This window comes from Aricia agestis, chromosome 5 (genome assembly GCF_905147365.1).
Source record: "Aricia agestis chromosome 5, ilAriAges1.1, whole genome shotgun sequence".
Classification (NCBI taxonomy): domain Eukaryota; kingdom Metazoa; phylum Arthropoda; class Insecta; order Lepidoptera; family Lycaenidae; genus Aricia; species Aricia agestis.
This window is the reverse complement of record NC_056410.1, coordinates 18,377,024-18,395,052: the sequence shown is the minus strand read 5'-3', so window position 1 is coordinate 18,395,052 and position 18,029 is coordinate 18,377,024. Positions and strand designations below refer to the sequence as shown.

General features: G+C 36.5%; 2 protein-coding genes across 4 annotated transcripts in view; both read left to right on the top strand.

Moving 5' to 3' along the window:
- The window catches only part of LOC121727449 (protein PIEZO homolog), a 25,816-nt gene extending 20,573 nt beyond the window's left edge, over positions 1-5,243 (top strand). Inside the window, exons 2-3 of one of the 2 annotated variants that reach the window (XR_006035675.1) lie at positions 2,953-4,798; positions 4,831-5,243. Coding sequence is in view for 1 of the 2 variants with exons in the window: in XM_042115315.1 (XP_041971249.1) it covers positions 2,953-4,695 (1,743 nt within the window). In the remaining variant the exon portion in view is untranslated. Of the gene's footprint in view, positions 1-2,952 lie in introns of both variants that reach the window. The other variant, XM_042115315.1, reaches the window with a different exon arrangement.
- LOC121727452 (coiled-coil domain-containing protein 12) overlaps positions 1-18,029 on the top strand; it is a 26,263-nt gene extending 8,234 nt beyond the window's left edge. Inside the window, exons 2-5 of one of the 2 annotated variants that reach the window (XM_042115322.1) lie at positions 9,902-9,908; positions 16,285-16,433; positions 16,725-16,845; positions 17,778-18,029. In XM_042115322.1, coding sequence (XP_041971256.1) covers positions 16,291-16,433; positions 16,725-16,845; positions 17,778-17,990 — 477 coding nt within the window. In that variant the 5' untranslated portion in view covers positions 9,902-9,908; positions 16,285-16,290 and the 3' untranslated portion in view covers positions 17,991-18,029. Of the gene's footprint in view, positions 1-9,901; positions 9,909-16,072; positions 16,434-16,724; positions 16,846-17,777 lie in introns of those variants that run through there. The other variant, XM_042115321.1, reaches the window with a different exon arrangement.

Below are 18,029 nucleotides of genomic sequence, written 5' to 3'. Positions count from 1 at the left end.
AACGTTAACTATAATGCAAAATGTCAAATCTTTGGTTAAAGTTAAAAATGGACGCCATCAAGACGCCATATTTAACCATAACCATAGAGCTCGACAAGGTTTTAAATGCACGTGGCGAAAAAAGAAACTAACGCTGTCATCATACAAAAACGCCATTTTTGACAGTTCTCCTTTACCAGCAGCGCCCCCGCCCACGTTCATTTATAACCATGTTGGACCAGCTGTTATCTGTCAATTTCTCCGGTCAAAATTAAGGTTAAAGTTAGTTAACTTTAACTTTAACCACGCCTCTGGTGCAACAAAACCCGAGAAACAAACAATGGATACTGTTATCCCGAAAAAATGTACGGTTCCCGCGTGATAAACGATTTTTAGCGCAACGGAATTGCGGACGTCTTTCAGTTATATTGATGTAGATTGCACACTTCTATAAAGTTGTAGTTCGTAAAATTCGTACTCATATAAACACTGTAGCGAGTGTCGATCACATTTTGTTCAGAAGGAACCACAAAAGGAATGCCGCCAATTTGTCTACCGTGTTTCATGTGAAAGAGAGTATGTGAGATTTATGAGATGCCGGTTTTGGCAGACGAGCAATATGAGGGTCATATTATGTCATACGTGGGCGCGGACTTGCGGTGAAAGTGATGATGCGAATACTTTTGCGGATTTAACCCTGTCGTGCTTACGGTCGAGATGATACCAGGCAATAAAAAAATCATTTTACTAAAAAAAAAAATTTTTTAGTTATATTTAAACGTAGGTTGAGGATGGAAAGAGGTAGAATCGAGAAGATTGGAAGACGGACGAGGCCCTTACCCAGCAGTGGGACAGTGTTAAGTCTCAATTAGAGTACCTTAATAATCAAGCCGGGCCGGGGGTCGCAGGTTCGAATCCCGCCGAGGGAACAAAAAGTTTTCAAAGTTCCTGGGTCATGGATGTGTATTAAATACGTGTATCATGTAAAAAAATCTTAAATAAATGTATAGTATAAAATTGGTATAAAAGTAATAAATATAATATTTCCGTTGTCTGGTACCTACCCGTAACACAAGTCCATCAGGTACTTAGCACGAGGCCAGACTGACGTGGTGTGAAGCGTCCATAGATATTATTATTATATTAATATTATTATTAGATGCAAAGATGCTTAAGAAGTGTTACTTTAAGATTACTTACAAAGTACCTAACTAAGACCTACTTCAATCTTATTTTAACTTACCTTCAGGCCTTCCTAGCAAACTTGTAGGAAGTTGTATTATCAGCATGGCAGCGCCATAAATGCATTATGCAAACAATGCTATTCTCTCTAGAGAAAACTTGGGTAGACGCAGGTAACACTAATGGTGCTAGTAGGTACACAATGCTTAAATGACTTCGGAAGTCGTTACACTAAAACACGTATCTTATGGGGCTTATGATACAGAATTACACATAATAAGTGACATAACATAAATAGGGAATATTTTATTTTTATTGTGACAAAATTTATTTTTAAAACGTTATGTATCTTATATTATCTTTAAACGAGCAATTCTTGTACTTATATATAATATATATAATTGGAATCTCGGAATCGGCTATAACGATTTTCATGAAATTTAGTATACTTATAGGGAGTTTCGGGGGCGATAAATCGATCTAGCTAGGAATCACTTTTAGAAAATGTCATTTTATTCGTGTTTTATCGAATACCGAGCAAAGCTCGGTCAAATAGCTAGTTTTTATTTATTTGCCCAGCAACACGTTTATACCTAGGCGCCTAGGGTTGAAATAACAATATTTTCGCCATACAAACTATCCCATGAGCTATGTATGACGAGGGAACAGAAATACAGATATATTTTCGCATTTATAATACCTACCTACTAGTTGGAATGGAATAAAAAGCTTACCGAACTAAAAACCTATAAAAATCCTTGTACCACTGACATAATTTCGATTCGCTGATTGTATGAACGAAAGCGATGCAGTATCAATTAGAATTAGATTCTCAATCTTTCTATGCTTATCTTTTGATAAATTACTCCAATGTATCATCAAATCATATATTATTGTAGGATACATTGCAGGCATTGCGTTGGTTCAACACGCACGATCTGCAGATTATCGAATGCGTTGGCTAAGGCACGCACCGCAAACGCATTTCATCATAACTAATGATCCAAATAAAAAAGTCAAACAGTCTCATATAATATTATATTATATAAGCATAATTTTCTAAAAACATAATTTTCTATTCTGTTAGGATCTAGATCCTAACAGAATAGAAAATTATGTTTTTAGGGTTCCGTACCGTATAGTTAGTGCTTTCTTAATATTCGTTTCCTAATATGGAAGGTAGATAGGCGAAATTGACTAGGGTAATCGTTACCAAATTTGGTAAGTCAGAGAACAGGTAATGCAAGTTCTGCCTATAAAAAATAAGATTTCATGGGAAAAGACATTTTCTGTTACAATGATCGATCGAACATTTAATAGTAATATTATTAAAAGTCATCGAAATCACGTTCACTGTAGGGCAACAACATAAACCAAGTTTAACCAGATTATAAAATGTCAAAGTATACCAATTTGAAACCGCAAGTGCATAGTATCATTACACAACGGCAAAACATCAACAGACATTGTTCTACGCCGCCATGTAACGCGAGCAAAGGGTAAACAGTCGTGGTAACGGAAGCGACGGTATTGTTAAACTTGACTCACTATTTACTTTACTTAATTACTGATTATAAGGCCCAAGTAACTTGTCATAAAAACTTTAAAACGCGTATCGGTTTTTAACACCCTGATTATCTTACCTCAAAAGAAGTCTAGATCTGGAGCTATCTTATTCGCTTGAAATATTGCGATTTCCACTTGAGAATTAAACCCATGAAACTACGAATAATAAAAACTACCATGAAATGACTTTTAGCAAAAAAATAACATTCTCTTTTTTCGTTTCAGGTAGCAGCGTTTGTGCTCGTCACCGTATTATCTTTGTCCATTGCCGAGGAGACAACCAGCAAAGATAAATATGAGGACCAGCAGAACATCATTGAGACTAAACCTTCCGCTCGCTTAGATCCTTACATTAGAAAGGCGCTTCTGAAAGCCCTCAGTGACCTAGAAGAAAATGCAAGCGTCACGACTGATCTGGATTCATCCGACGAGACTACCAATGATGGCTCCAACACTGACTCCTACGCAACGGAAACTGGCAAAGAAAATATCAAAATCCATTCATTCATCGTAAATGGTCAAGAAGCATTCGCTCAGGGTTCGAACACATCACCATTCAAGGTGGATAAGAAAATTTCTATTCTGAGTTCAACAGCGGGTAACGTGGAGAACGTGAATGGTGATTCAACCCTACCAACAAAGGATCCTTTCACAGAAATCCTGCAAGCGAGAGAAACTGCAGCCAGCTCACAGCAAGTGAGAAGTATTCAGAGCACACCAAAATCGTCCACTAGTTTTATCAAAGGAAACCACAAGTATTCGAATTTTAAACCCTTCAGAACATCAACGACAACTTCTACCACTACCACTACAACGACAACAACGACAACCCCAAAACCGACGCATAACGATGATGGAGAGAATATCGAGGAGGTAGATAAGAAAGACGTGCAAGTTTATCAGGCTCCGCTAGTTGCAGCTTTCACAGTCCAACAAGATGCTAATGGCGTCCCGAAAAATGTTTTTCCTATCTACCAACAGATCAACAACAACCAAGATCTGAAACTGGCTGGCTCCTCGAATTTCCTCACTAATAACCCTAACAAGGGGCAAAATGATTACATTTCTCTACAGTTGAGTCTCCAGAGAGAACTAGAAGAAAAACAGCGTATTCTAGAAGAGCAACTAAAACTGTTGCAGTTCCACCAGAGACAGCAGGAGCAGATATTGAGACAGCAACAATTGCTGATACAACAGAAAGACGCTCAGAGGCAGCAACAATTGTTGTTAGAACAAGAAAAGCTAAACCGACTCCAACTTGAACAACAAAGGAACAATGCGAACTTGAATAACTTTCAGCCGCCCGTTCTAAACAAACCAGTGCCGAATATTCCCATTCCCACAAACAATCCATTGCCCTTAAGTTCCCAAGTTTCAATTCAAAAGAGCGTCACCTTGGATCAAAGTAATATCATTGCGAATCAGCAGCAATTGCCCAATAGAGAAGCTGTAGACTTTCTGTTACATTTACGGAATCAACAACAAAATCAATTTCCATTACAACAAAATCATCTTCCACAGGGAATAGATACGTTCCTTCGACCGAAACCAACTGTAGCCTTCAACCAGGCTACAAACCTAAACCAGTTGACAGCTTTCGACGACTTACCACAGAGACAGAGCAATCGCGTCTTCCGTCAGGAGAGCGGCGTGGGAAACTTCGGAAACTTCCAGAACAACAATTTTAATCCTAACAACGTGAACAACAATTTTAACCCTAACAACGTGAACAACAACAGATTCAACAATTTTAACCCTAACAACGTGAACAACAACAGATTTTTTCCTGGAAACAGACCCAACCAGTTCAATTCTGACTACGAACTGAAACAGTTGTTGGCACAGAGAGGCATTCACGGGAGAGCACAGGAAGATTTGAACATCGTGTCCAAAGTTCTATCCTTAAACCACGGGGTTCCAGTCAACAGGCCGTTCGATAGCAGAAGACACATCAGAAGTATCTTATGAAGTGACTTGTATATTGTACCAGAAATGAAATAGTCAACTATACGATAGGAGTACCTGCAAAAGTACTAATTTTAAATATGAAACAGTTTACTTTATATTGTAAGTTAATAACATATGTACCTACATGTTTTCTAGCTTGTTTTATGTGTTACTATATTATCATAATCAAAACATGATTTTCGCCCAAACAATCATCATTACAATATTGTTTAGTTATAATACGACCACAGGTACAAACTTTGTATCAGCCATCTTTAGTATATAATAGAGCTTGTGAGAAATTTTCTTGAACATTAATACAGTAATTTGTACCGATTTCATCTTCACAATAATGAGGTGGATTTAATCACGTTCTTGAAAGTTATAGATGTACATTCAAACATTCAAGATGCCCGTTAATATTAAAATTAAGTACTTAAAAGTCGAACAATAATCATTTAAAAATTGTTATATTTTGGATACTTGCAGTATACTGTATGACGAATATAGGTCACTATACTCCAATCGGGCTAACTTATCGCTAGCGGTCATTGACTCCCTGTCAAAAACTTGTCATTTTCCATATAAACCGCGATTGACAATGAAGTGTCAGATATTTTTTATTGTGGTTTTATATGGAAAATGACAAGTTTTTGACAGGGAGTCAACGACCGCTAGCGACAAGCTAGCCCGAGTGGAGTATAGAAATAATTATATATTTTTTACAAGCCTGTGCTATCCCACTGCTGGGCAAAGGCCTCCCCCAAGGTCATCCATCTGTCTCGCTCCAACGACACCGCAGGTCCAGGTTAGCCTGGTTTGTAGGCATCCAGTTCATCTCACGACTCGCCATTATTTTCGATGTCCACGGCGTCGTCGTCCGTCTTCTGGTACCCACTTTGTGGTGACCTTTGCCCAATTATAATTATTGTATTTTTTTAAATAATACGATTCTACGATCTTCTTGACTTTACGTTTTATGGGTTATGTTTAATGTTATTAAGTACTTACTAGGTTTAGTTAAGAAATTTTGGTTTTATCAACTATGTGTGTTCAGGTCTCAATTTTAAGATGGTTTAAGATTTTTCTGTCTTGTTTATAGGTACCTTCCTAAACACGCATATATTTTGTTATAGATTTATACACGTAACTAGAGTTAATTGTATAGAATGTATAGAGAATTATTTATTTTACATTTAAACTGCCATAAGTAGTAAGTATATTAAACTAGGATAAACGATATAATATTATGTTAATCAATAACTTTAATAGAGCTCGCTCCACAAATTAACGGAAGACGAAACTTTCTAGTTCATTCACAACAGTATTTCATAATTTACATAATTATTAATTATACAAAGTTCAACTTGTTTGTGATCACGATTTGTGGTGCTGCGGGTTGCTTCTAAAACGGCTTTAAAACATTCATCATCAGGGTCACCGATCTAGTAATATAGCTGCTTCGGACAAAAATATTTTTCGCCAACCTTTACATACGGAAAACCACATAAGTCATGAGTGTACTTAAATATTTCCACTATCCAACCTGAAGTAAGTTGGAAGGAAAATTCTCAAACTTGGGTGGTGGATGGCTAAGAAATAGATCAAATTTGCCTCCCCGAATTTTCGCCGCTCTGGGCAAATATCCGTCTCTACCTCCCTTAGATCGGGACTTTTCCATAATTAACAAATACATAGTTAAATATTATGAGGAATATCGTTATTCCTAACTATACTTTTGTGTATTTTAATGCATAAGTTTTATAATTATAATGGACAGTCAATTGTTTTTGTAAATATTGTACTTAATAAAATAAACTTAAAAAAAAAATGTTATTATTTTACCTACATCCTACTTAGATAAAACTGGATCCATGTAATATAAATTGCGAAAGGGTGTATGTGGGTACTGGGTATATCAGCTGTTACCACTTACCTCTCACGTTTAAACGGCTTAACAGATTTTGATGAAATTTGGTATGCAGATAATTTAAGTCCCGGGAAAAGACCGTAAATTTTCGGTTTCGGATCGGAATCGGATCGCGGAGGAACCGTAAATTTACGGTTCTATTTAACATTTTCTTTGCGTCCTTTTCTGTAAGTAATGTAGGTATTATTGACTTAGGTATTACACAGCCGTCTACATGTTTAAGTAATATCTTAATAAAATGAGGCCGATTTAAAGATGTATCGTCGTTATACAATAAGTTGGTTTTAAATAAAATATAAACAATGTATAATTTTAGAAAACATAATTTAGGTATCGCACAGCCTGTCGAGAACAAAATCGTTTTAAACGTACACAGGGTTTTATATGTAACAATGGTATTGTGTAAAAAAGAGCTATGGCAGATTTTTAGGTAAAAGTTTTTAAAGCGTCTTAGGAACGCATAGCAACCAAAGAATAACATATATTCGTAAATGATTTTCAACGATTTCGTTACATTGATCTAAAGCCAGGATAAAAAGATAATATTTAAAAATAGCTAAAGTGATTTCAAAATGGTTTCAAAATGGCTATTTTCTGTCATCGGATGTTGCCTATAATTATTTTTTCCAATTTAAAATCAAAAAAGTTTTCTATTTGTAATCACATTTATAGTGCTTATATAAATTATGATTAATGTAATTTATTCCATTATTTGTATATTTATACCTAAGTAGATTTCATATGAAATATTGAATAAGTATAAGTACTTACAATTCATTTTATGCACTGCTATTAATTATTGTAGTAAAGTACATATTACGAATGTGAAGCAATTTTGAAGGAAAATAAATTCAAGACTGCATCCAGATAAATTCAAATAATTTTACTTAAATGGACTGGACTCAATAAATCCTCATAAGAAACCTTCCTAAAATCTTTTTTCGACATATTAAAGTGCACTAAGAAGCCTTTGGTAGCCCTGGCACGACTAACTACTTTTCTTAATTGTTTAATGCAATAAGTGAAAACATGAATTAATTATTCTGTTAGATATAATTTCAAGCTATAAAAGCATGTGATACATTTTGATGACTGATATCTCCATAATATCTTCCATATTTCTCCCTCTCACTATTCATAAAGTTCAAGTTATTAATAAAGTTATCACCAATCTAAGTGGGATCCACATCCCGTTGCTTATCTTGTGTTTTCATTAATTATTTTTGCCTAGCAATCGTAACCTCCATTTCTCCATCAGTTTCTTGAATATTTAGTAATAAATACATTATTAAACATGGTACATGCATTAAATAATAAGCTACATAATTACATAACCTTCAAAACTTCTAAGTATGATAACTCAAAAACCTGGCCTTCTAAAATCACGATTTTTTTTCTTAAGAATCAGTAATAAATGCTCTTTAAAACAAGGTATATTTTATTCATAGACGCTTACTTTATTTATGACCTAAATTCGTCTATGGGAAGCTGCCATAGCTCTATAAAGGTATAAAACAATTATATAAGTAATATAAAATAACAATAAAACTAACAATCAGAATAAATATAATATAACATAACAGTAGCACACGACAATTATAACAGAATAAAATAGAAACTCGCAATGTTCTGCACATAAAGTAACTTTTAAAGTTAAAATGAATATTAATGAAGATGAACCAACTTAAGCAGTACAAAAAATGCGTGAGAGATCACTATCTGAAGTGATACGCTGTACAGGGGAGTCGGGATCACGACGAGCGAAGATAAGTCCACCGCGAATCCATACATATCGCCAGTTATTGCGGCGACCTTTCTCGCGAGCTTTATAAAACAGCGCGCGATTGAGCTTGGTAAGATACTCATTGATGTAGATACGAGTCGCTCAGCCTTCTGTGATACCAGTGGTGTCGACGCCACGGCGAACGCGAGCCGCTTTACAATAATAGGCCGCGAGTACTGGTGCTGGTCTCCTTCGGCTCCAGATCGCCTCGGACCCCTCCGCTCGGCACTAACAATATCTCGCTCAACTAGCTCAACGCCGACATTTTTCGCAACTAAGTTGACAAGATGCTGTACGTTTTCGCCGGTGCATTCATGTACGCCTGTGACTTGTATGTCATTACGTAAGTAATCTTGTTCCCGTTGATTCAATTGATATTCTAATTTATCTATCGCGTTAGTTACCGGCGGGTCCGGACTCCGGGCCGGGGGTGCGCGCGTGCGCATCGATTCGCTTCTCTGCTGCGGTCATTCATTTCTCGAGCCCATCCAAACGATTATTATTGATCTCTGCCATAGTCGTGTTAAGTTTAGAAATCTCCTGACCGAAGGTTTGCATTTCGTGCCGTACAGACATAATAACTTCCCTCAGGAGCCTTATTTCGTCCGCCAAGGGGTTAGGTGAAAAAGTCGCGTCGGCGAAAGTGTCTGGTGGTGATGTTATTAAGCCCTCAGAGGCTGTAGGAGCAGCTCTGAATGAACGGCAAGACCATTTTAAAGCAGATTTTGGGTCAAATTCCATTTTATTTGGGCATATAGGGTGGAACACTTCCGTGCACTTATTGCATTTGACCCCATCAGCTACACACAGGATTTTTTTACAATGGGAACACTTAAAATTGAACATTCTGAGGTATGTTTTTATATTTTTATGGTTAAAAATAATTAAATAGTGTTTATTTTCTGCGTAACTTATGTAGTACTTTGTTACCGTCGGTAGTTATAAAACAGCTGATTGTGGATCGCGTCCGTCAAACCACTTTTTTCCACTTTTGCTCACAAGATTTTACTTTTTTTTAAACCTCATTTCACTATATTATGCTACAATGTATATTATTTTTAAATAATTAAAACTGATTTTAGGAGTCTTTTAAATATTTAAAATTTAATTATTTATGGAACTACGTGCTTGCTGTCAGATGTCATCCGACCGAAAAACCACATTGGAAGAGTCATGCGGTTCACAGACTACATCTACTTACCAAGTTTCAATAGTATAGCTCTTATGGTTTCGGAGAAAAGTGGCTGTGACATACGGACGGACAGACAGACAGACAGACATGGCGAATCTATAAGAGTTCCGTTTTTTGCCATTTGGCTACGGAACCCTAAAAACTCCCACACCGGTTTCGGTGGCGGTGGCCGGTTTCAATAAAACCAGGCCAGTTACGCAGGAGTAATATCATAGTGCCCAAGTGTGTGTGCAATACATTAGAGCTCTCTGCGGGAAGTGCGGGAAGGGAAGAAGAAGCAGGAACTCTCTGTCTTTTCCCGAGACATAACGTATATCTGCATACCAAATATCATCAAAATCCATTGTAGCGGTATAAGCAGAAATCATTTAATTAAACGCCTGGGAACCGTACATTTTTCCGAGATAAAAAAGGATCCTATGGCCTTTTCCGGGACTCAAAGTATCTCCATACCAAGTTTCATCAAAATTTGTTCAGCAGCTTAGGCGCAAAATAGGAAACCTTATACCGCGGTAACTGTACATTTTTCAAGACAATAATTATCTTATGTCCTTTCACGAGAGTCAAAGTATATGCACACCAATTTTCATCAAAATCGGTTCAGCGGTTTAGGCGCAAATCATTTTTGTTTATCATACGGGTACCGTACCTTTTTCCCGGATGTAAAGTATCCTATGTCCTTTCCCGACACAAAACGTACCTACATACCAAATATCATTGAATTCATCTAATCCAGCTGACTTACTATCACGTGGTACTTCGTTGGCTGATCTCAGAGATTCTGATAAATGGTGGCGAGGGCCAGCTTTCCTATCAGATGCCACATTCAATTTAGATCAGCCACCGACTCTACCGATTGATAGTTTGCCAGAACTTAATTTGAAAACAATATGTATGACTACTAATACACTTGAGAATAATATATTTAACTTTGAAAGGTATTCTTCATTTATAAAAACTCAGCGGGTTGTTGCCTACGTGCTTCGATTTGCAAATAACTTACGTTCTATAAACCCCTCAGAACGGAGTACTGGTGCGTTAACCGTTGATGAAATGAATAAATCGCTAATGCTTCTTACTAGAAATGCTCAACTTTCTGCCTTTCCAAGTGAATATAATGCTTTAATTAATAAGCAGAAAATAAAATCTAGTAAACTGTGTTCATTGAATGTATTTTTGGATGAAAATAATGTCATAAGGGTAGGAGGCCGGTTAGGCAATTCTGATTTAACATATGATCAAAAACATCCTATGCTTATATGTGGTAAACATTACTTTACTTTACTTTTGGTCAGACATAATCATAATGCTCTGCTGCACGCTGGCTCACAACTTCTGTTATCACACCTCAGACAAAGATGGTGGATTCTTGGTGCGAGGAATCTTACAAAGAAAATTGTACACCAGTGTGTTAAGTGCTGTCGCATGAAGGCAAATTCCATACAACCTATAATGGGCAATTTGCCCATTGAGCGTTTAGAATCAGGGTTTCCATTCCTTAAATGTGGAGTGGATTATGCTGGCCCAATGTATATCTTAAATAAAAAAGGTAGAGGTTCTAGATTAGAAAAATGTTACTTATGCCTTTTTGTCTGCTTATCGACACGAGCGTTGCACTTAGAACTTGTAACATCTTTGTCATCCGAAGGTTACATGTTAGCTTTAAAAAGATCTATTTCCCGCAGAGGAAAGCCATTGTTAATCTATTCCGATCATGGCAGAAATTTTGTAGGAGCTGCTAGGGAGCTTACAGATTTTTTGCAGAACAGCAGTCAAACCATTATGGATAAAATTTCAAATTATGAAATAGAATTCAAATTTATATCTCCTTATGCGCCTCATTTTGGCGGTTTGTGGGAGGCAGGAGTGAAGTCCTGCAAGCATCACATAACGCGCGTAGTAGGCAATGCTCATTTGACTTATGAAGAGTTCAATACGGTTTTAGTGCAAGTAAAGGCTGTCCTGAACTCTCGGCCCTAGCATCCTATGTCCTCAGATCCAGACGACCTTACGCCCCTGACGCCAGGTCACTTCCTCATCGGCCGGGCTCTGATGGCTCTACCGAGTGCAGATGTCTCGGAGAAGACCTCACACGTTTTATCAAGATACCAACGCGTCGAGCAACTTCGACAACACTTCTGGAAGCGGTGGGCGACCGATTACGTTTCTGAGTTGCAGAGGCGTATTAAATGGAAGACAAATCGAGATTCCCTGACTGCGGGTACCATGGTGCTCATCAAGGAGGACAATCTACCTCCTCTCAAATGGCGGCTGGGAAGAATCATCAAAACATACCCTGGACGAGACAAAGTTTCTAGAGTTGCTTCAATCAAGACAGCGGCAGGCACGGTTGACCGAGCGTTTTCAAAGATATGCCCTCTTCCCATTTAGTGAGCCTCTACAATATAAGTTGAGAGCTACTAAGAGCTCTCAAGGTGGCCGAGTATGTTAAAGCAGTGCCATCTTAAAAGAAGGAAAAGAAGTTCCTTCATGTGACAATGACATTTGTGAACAGTGTGACATAAGTGCAAGTGACGTTTTAGTGACACATTTCTAGTCCCGGACGCCGCCGGCTAACCACGCTCCCTTCCTGGTGCGCCTCTGCAACTCGAAACTATTTGTCTTCCGCAACCCAGCCGCTACAATTTTGGTAACGTAATTTACACCTTTAACATCGAAAACACCCCGCCGTGTCGGGGGACCTTCTGTCGACTTTCGAGGCGCCGGAGTTCTGGCCGATGGATGTAGTCTATCGGAGGTTCCGGGGGAGACTCCAGAACGAAGCGTGACAGTGTTAGTTTTTAAGAATATATATAAAACATGTTTGTTAGTTTTAAGGTATTTATTATATATTTAATATGTATGTTCGTTTTTAAGATATTTGTTATATGGGCCACTAATGCCCGAAATAAATGATTTGAATTTTGATTTGAATTGAATACCTATAGAATCCAGGAGATGCTGCAGCAGCAGCATGTAAATATTTACTGTCTATCTACTTCTTACTGGTTATCGCAATTAAAATGAGCCCAAACACGAAACCTCTGCTCTGAGTTGGCGAGGAGTTGGATATCATATTGATTACCAGGTGATGCTGTAGCACCAGGTCAACTTTCCATTAATATGGCGTGTATACGTATATTGTGTTGTCAGGAACTAAAATGAAATATAAAACCCATCAAACGACTACAAGTTGCTATCGTCCTTTCATGAATCAGATAAACCCTGATTGTCCAGCAGGCTGATGATGATGAATTATAGCTAATCAGTAATCAGTAATCAGTTCTTTATTTGCAGTTAAAGTGGTGGTTGTACAAGATGTTTACAATATTAGTGGTTCTAACACTATATCTAGTAAATTTTAATTATAATATGTCACATAGTCTACAATTATAAATTATTTACTTATAATAAATTATTAGAAAAGCTAGTTCATTATTAGTTACATTAATCACATCATTAAGAATTATTGTAAGTTATTACAAACAATATACCAATAATATAATATGCATAATCTTATTTATATTTTTTAATAATTAGTCAAGTAAATTTACATACGGGTTACAATATTATTATATAAGAACACTCACTAAAAACACTCTCGATCATGTCAGCTTTCAAACAAAAAAAAACTAGATCAAAATCGCTCCACCCGTTTGGAATTTGGATGCTACGATGCCACGGACAGATACACACACAGACAAACAGACAGACAGACAGACACGTCAAACTTTTAACACCCTTCTTTTTGTCGGGGGTTAAAAATAAAAGAGCCTCTTTTAGTTCACCTGCATAATCCATATTATTAATTTATTTCATGCTGTTTATCAATGATGAAATACTCAAACCAGATATGTTACTACTGCGCGCGTTGTGAAGCTTCAAATACGGCCCAATTGGGCCGTCTGTTGTTTAGTCTGCATCGAGCGCAGTCACGAATGTGCCGCGTCTTGTCTTACCTAAATAAATTTAAAATGACGTCGTGCGTGTATCGAAAATGTACCAATTATGACTCGAAAGTAAACAAAACACATGGAATCTCTTACCACATGTCTTGATTGCAATATATACATAGATTATTTACATTTTCAATTATTTTTTCGAACAATCTGGAAAAAATCGAATTTTCGTCATAGCACAGGCGAAGAAAGAGACAGCGATACGATTCGACGTTTAAAAATAGAACTGTCTCTTTTACGTAAATGGTTTTTCGTATCTTTTGTTTCACTCATGTGTCAAATTTGTCAATGTCTGCAATTTTGAATTTGAAAATTGTTCGGAAGAGATCTAAGCCGAAAAATAGTATGGACGTAACATATCTGTATAAGTACAATATCATCGCTGTTTATATAATAATATATATACCTCGGCGGTATACGTATAAAAAAAAATATTTAAATTGATTTCCTAAAAATGTTGCCAATTTGCTGTGGAACCTTCTGTGGAACCCTTCATGGACGATTCCAACTCGCACTTGGCCGCTTTTTTACGTTATCAAAGCTATAATTTATATATATACGCCCGTGTTGTCAATATCCCGTAGTCTGTGTTTGAGCGCGAATAAAAATATTCCGCACGACTGCCGTGCAGTCCTGCCGTGAATGGGCCCTTTTATAGTTCGACTTGAACGATGCGAGAAAAGGAACTAACCGCTTATATCATAGAAAAAGTCATTTTTGACATGACGTGTTTGACAGTTCTCCTTTACCAGCAGCGCAACCGTCAATATTACGACGGTATATAAATAAGTCTATGAATATCACCCACGTTCAAATAAAGCCTTGTCAAACACTGTAACCGTGTTCGTTTAATTTTTTCGCAGCTTGCCAGCTGACTGTCAACTTCTTAATTGAGTGTCATGTTCTAAAATACCAATACAATAGGTACCTATACTGGCAACTCACAAAGGAGCCATTAATAAAAAAGAAGAAGTACAATACCTATGTCATGAAGACAGAAGAAGAATACTTACGGCCGTTCCCAATATTTGATCTATCTTTGGTTTTGCCCTACTAGAGATAGGAATAGCTCACAATTGACATAAAATATATGTCTCTAATGTCTAATATCTGAGCTATTCCTATCTCTAGTAGGGCAAAACCAGAGATAGATCAAATATTGGGAATGGCCGTTAAGGTAAATGACTAGTAGATTGATTGGTCAGTACTCAGTACCAGTCATTGGAAAAAGCACAGAAACACAATATTTAATAGCTTTTGACATTTGGTGCGGTCCATAGAGTAAACATTATAGCAAGCTAGTGCGGTCGCATGTGTGATGTGACCGCTTGGGGCTTGACAGGTTAATGTTGCTTTAAAAATTTTCTGTTTCTAAAGTAAAAGAACGCCTATTTTTAAAGAAAAACAGTCAGTTTTTAAAGCAACACTAATAAATATTATGGTGTATTTGTGCTTTTTCCAATGACTAGTACTGTCTAATCTATTAGTCATTAACCCTAGTTTATAATATACGCAAGGCACTGACCTCTATTATACACTGGACAGGCGATCGCTATCAATAAAATATTTGAAAGTCGCCATATTGGCGCTGATTCCTATGTGAAAGCAGTAGTGAGTGTACTTGGAACTACTATTTTGCAAATGGTGGTTTTCATTTTCTATATAAATTAGTTCGCAGTACGCTCACCGCGGCGCTTCAAATCGGCATAAGAAAAAGCTGTCATTTTGTACAGCATAGCCTGTCCAGTGTAATATAGAGGTCAGTGACTCAAGGAGAAGAGGGAGTTTTGCCGGGAATGTGAAAGAGTGATATTGTGTAACGTGTTTTTGTATTATTTTCCTAAAATTGTGTTTTGAATGTGTAATATTGGTAGGATATTTAACCATTAGATATTCGTTATTGTGCACAAGTGTAGGAAAGTGATGCAATGTCCAGAGACGTGCTATTTTGTGTTCCCTCCAAAACTCCATCGTAAGTTTCAGTAAAGCTAAAGAAGTCAAGTCGGTAGTTTCAGTAAAGTGGTAGACACTTCACTGAAACTACTTGACTTCTTGACTTTTACTTAGACAGTAGACTTGACTAGACTTTAAACTTGACCACGACCTGACAATATAGAAAAACGATGCTGAAAATTGTATAATAGAAATTAGAATATTATTTTCCCGCCATAATATACTTACTCGACACTGGCCATGGTTAAAGCCCGTCACAGACTCAGCTATAATATATATTAATATACCGTACTATAATATATATTACAGTAGCTACCAGAAATATATAATATATATTATAGCTGAGTGTGCGGTCACGTGAAAATTAGTATAGAAAAAAAAAGTAATATGTACTTATAGCTAATAAAAATATTTTATTATAATATAATATTATAGTTAAGTCTGTGACGGGCTTAATTAGCCAAAGTGCCATAATGCCTTCGATCACTAATATATATGATCGAAGCATAATGCCCATAATATGAAAAAAAAGAAGGATAAGAAGAAGATGCATGGTTGAAAAATGAAATGAAAATTGAAATGGTGTTGTAGGATTTTATAAGTTTGTAATGTTTTAGAAGGCGATATTTCATTTTTTAATAGTAATTTAGCAGATTACAACTGTACTTATCAAACGCTTTCTCTGAACATTGAGTTTATTACAAAACTTGTATACTTAGACAGTGTTAACAAAAAGTATCATACCAAACAAACCAAACATTTTAAACTATTTTAACATAATATTATATAATACAATAGTATGGTGATAGCTGACATCATGGATGGAGTTGGAAGCTTAGAGGAACAAGCCCTGAAAAGGAAAGAGAGACTCAAAAACCTTAAACGTAAAAATACCAATGAAGATAGTTCAAGTTCTAAGTCTGATGCTATACAGCTTCCTAAGTAAGTTTTTTCGACCAAAACATTGTCTTCATCTAACCTTTTAAACAGATCTATAACCCACACTCAAATAAATTAAGTCCATGAATTATATTGCATGCAATGGATCAAAACAACTTCATTTCTTGATTATAATGATCTAGCAGCATTTAGCTGTTAATGACCATATCACACAGTGTTGTAATTCACACACTCGTTGTTAATTTCTTTACAATACATATAATAATATGATATAATTTATAGCCATTTTAATTAATACAAATGTAATATTCATGTCATCATATCTTATTCCAGACCAAAATTCAGAAGCTACAAGCCACAAGACGAAAGTCTACAAGAAGTAAAGTTAGCAGATGCGGAGCCACCCGCTGTCGACGAACAAGTCAAGGATCTCTTAGAGGCTGGTAAAGAAAAGGTTAGAAGGATTGAATTTTATATTACACTGGATGACACCTGCAACATAGTCTCGGCGACATCCCCCTGAACTTATTTGATTTCCCCCCAGAAATACCCTATTTTAGCCCTATCTTGGTCGAAAACCCCCTAAATCTAGCTAAATCTAGGGAGAAATCCCGATATTTTGCCCCTATCTTGGTCAAAAACCCCCCTAAATCTAGGGGGGAAATCCCCTGATCTGGCAACACTGCTGCAACTCTGTTGTGCCAAAATACTGTTCACTTTTTCCAGGATTAAAAGTATCCTATATCTTGACTCAAAGTATCTCCATACCAAATTTCAACCATTTTGATTCGTTTGTGCATAAAGACAGACAGTGAGTAACTGTAACTGAGTACTTTTGCATTTATAATATTAGAATTGATCGGAAAGTAATCAGAATTGGTATTTATAAAGTTAGTAAAAGGGCAGAATCACACTTATTATTGTTTTAAACTGTATTGTACCCAGGGGCCGTAGACAAGTGGCAAAGCGCTAACGCTAACGCTACAAAATGTATGCGATTGACATAAGTCATCACTTCGCTAGCGAATACTGATGTCAAATCCATACATTTTGTAGCGCTAGCGTTAGCGTTTTGCCACTTGTCTACGGGGGCAGGTATAATAATAATTCAAGCTTTACTTTTACATTTTTCTAATACCACAGATGTTTATAAATAAAGCTAAAATCATGGTAGATGTTTTTAATTTTTATATTATAAAATAATATTTTTTCATGTTTTGTGACAAATATTATGAATATTTTAAATTTTGTTATAATTTAACCATACTCAAGGAGTTACCTATTCCACATTCATATAAAAAATGTATGTTAAAATATATTTCCTGATCAACAACTATTATTTTGTACTAAAATAGGCTCATAACAAAATATGATATCCAATTCCAGGTGGTGCTACAAGACTTAGACATATCTAGCTTAGCTCCGAGGAAACCTGATTGGGATCTGAAGAGAGATGTAGCGAAGAAGCTAGAGAAATTAGAAAGGAGAACACAGAAAGCCATCGCCGAGTTGATATGGGAGAGATTAAAACATGGAACAGAAGAAAACCTCGGAGCTATAATGACTATGACTGATAATAAAGCTACGGATGATGATTGAAAATGTGTTTAAATTTTGTGAGCAAGATAGTTAAATCCT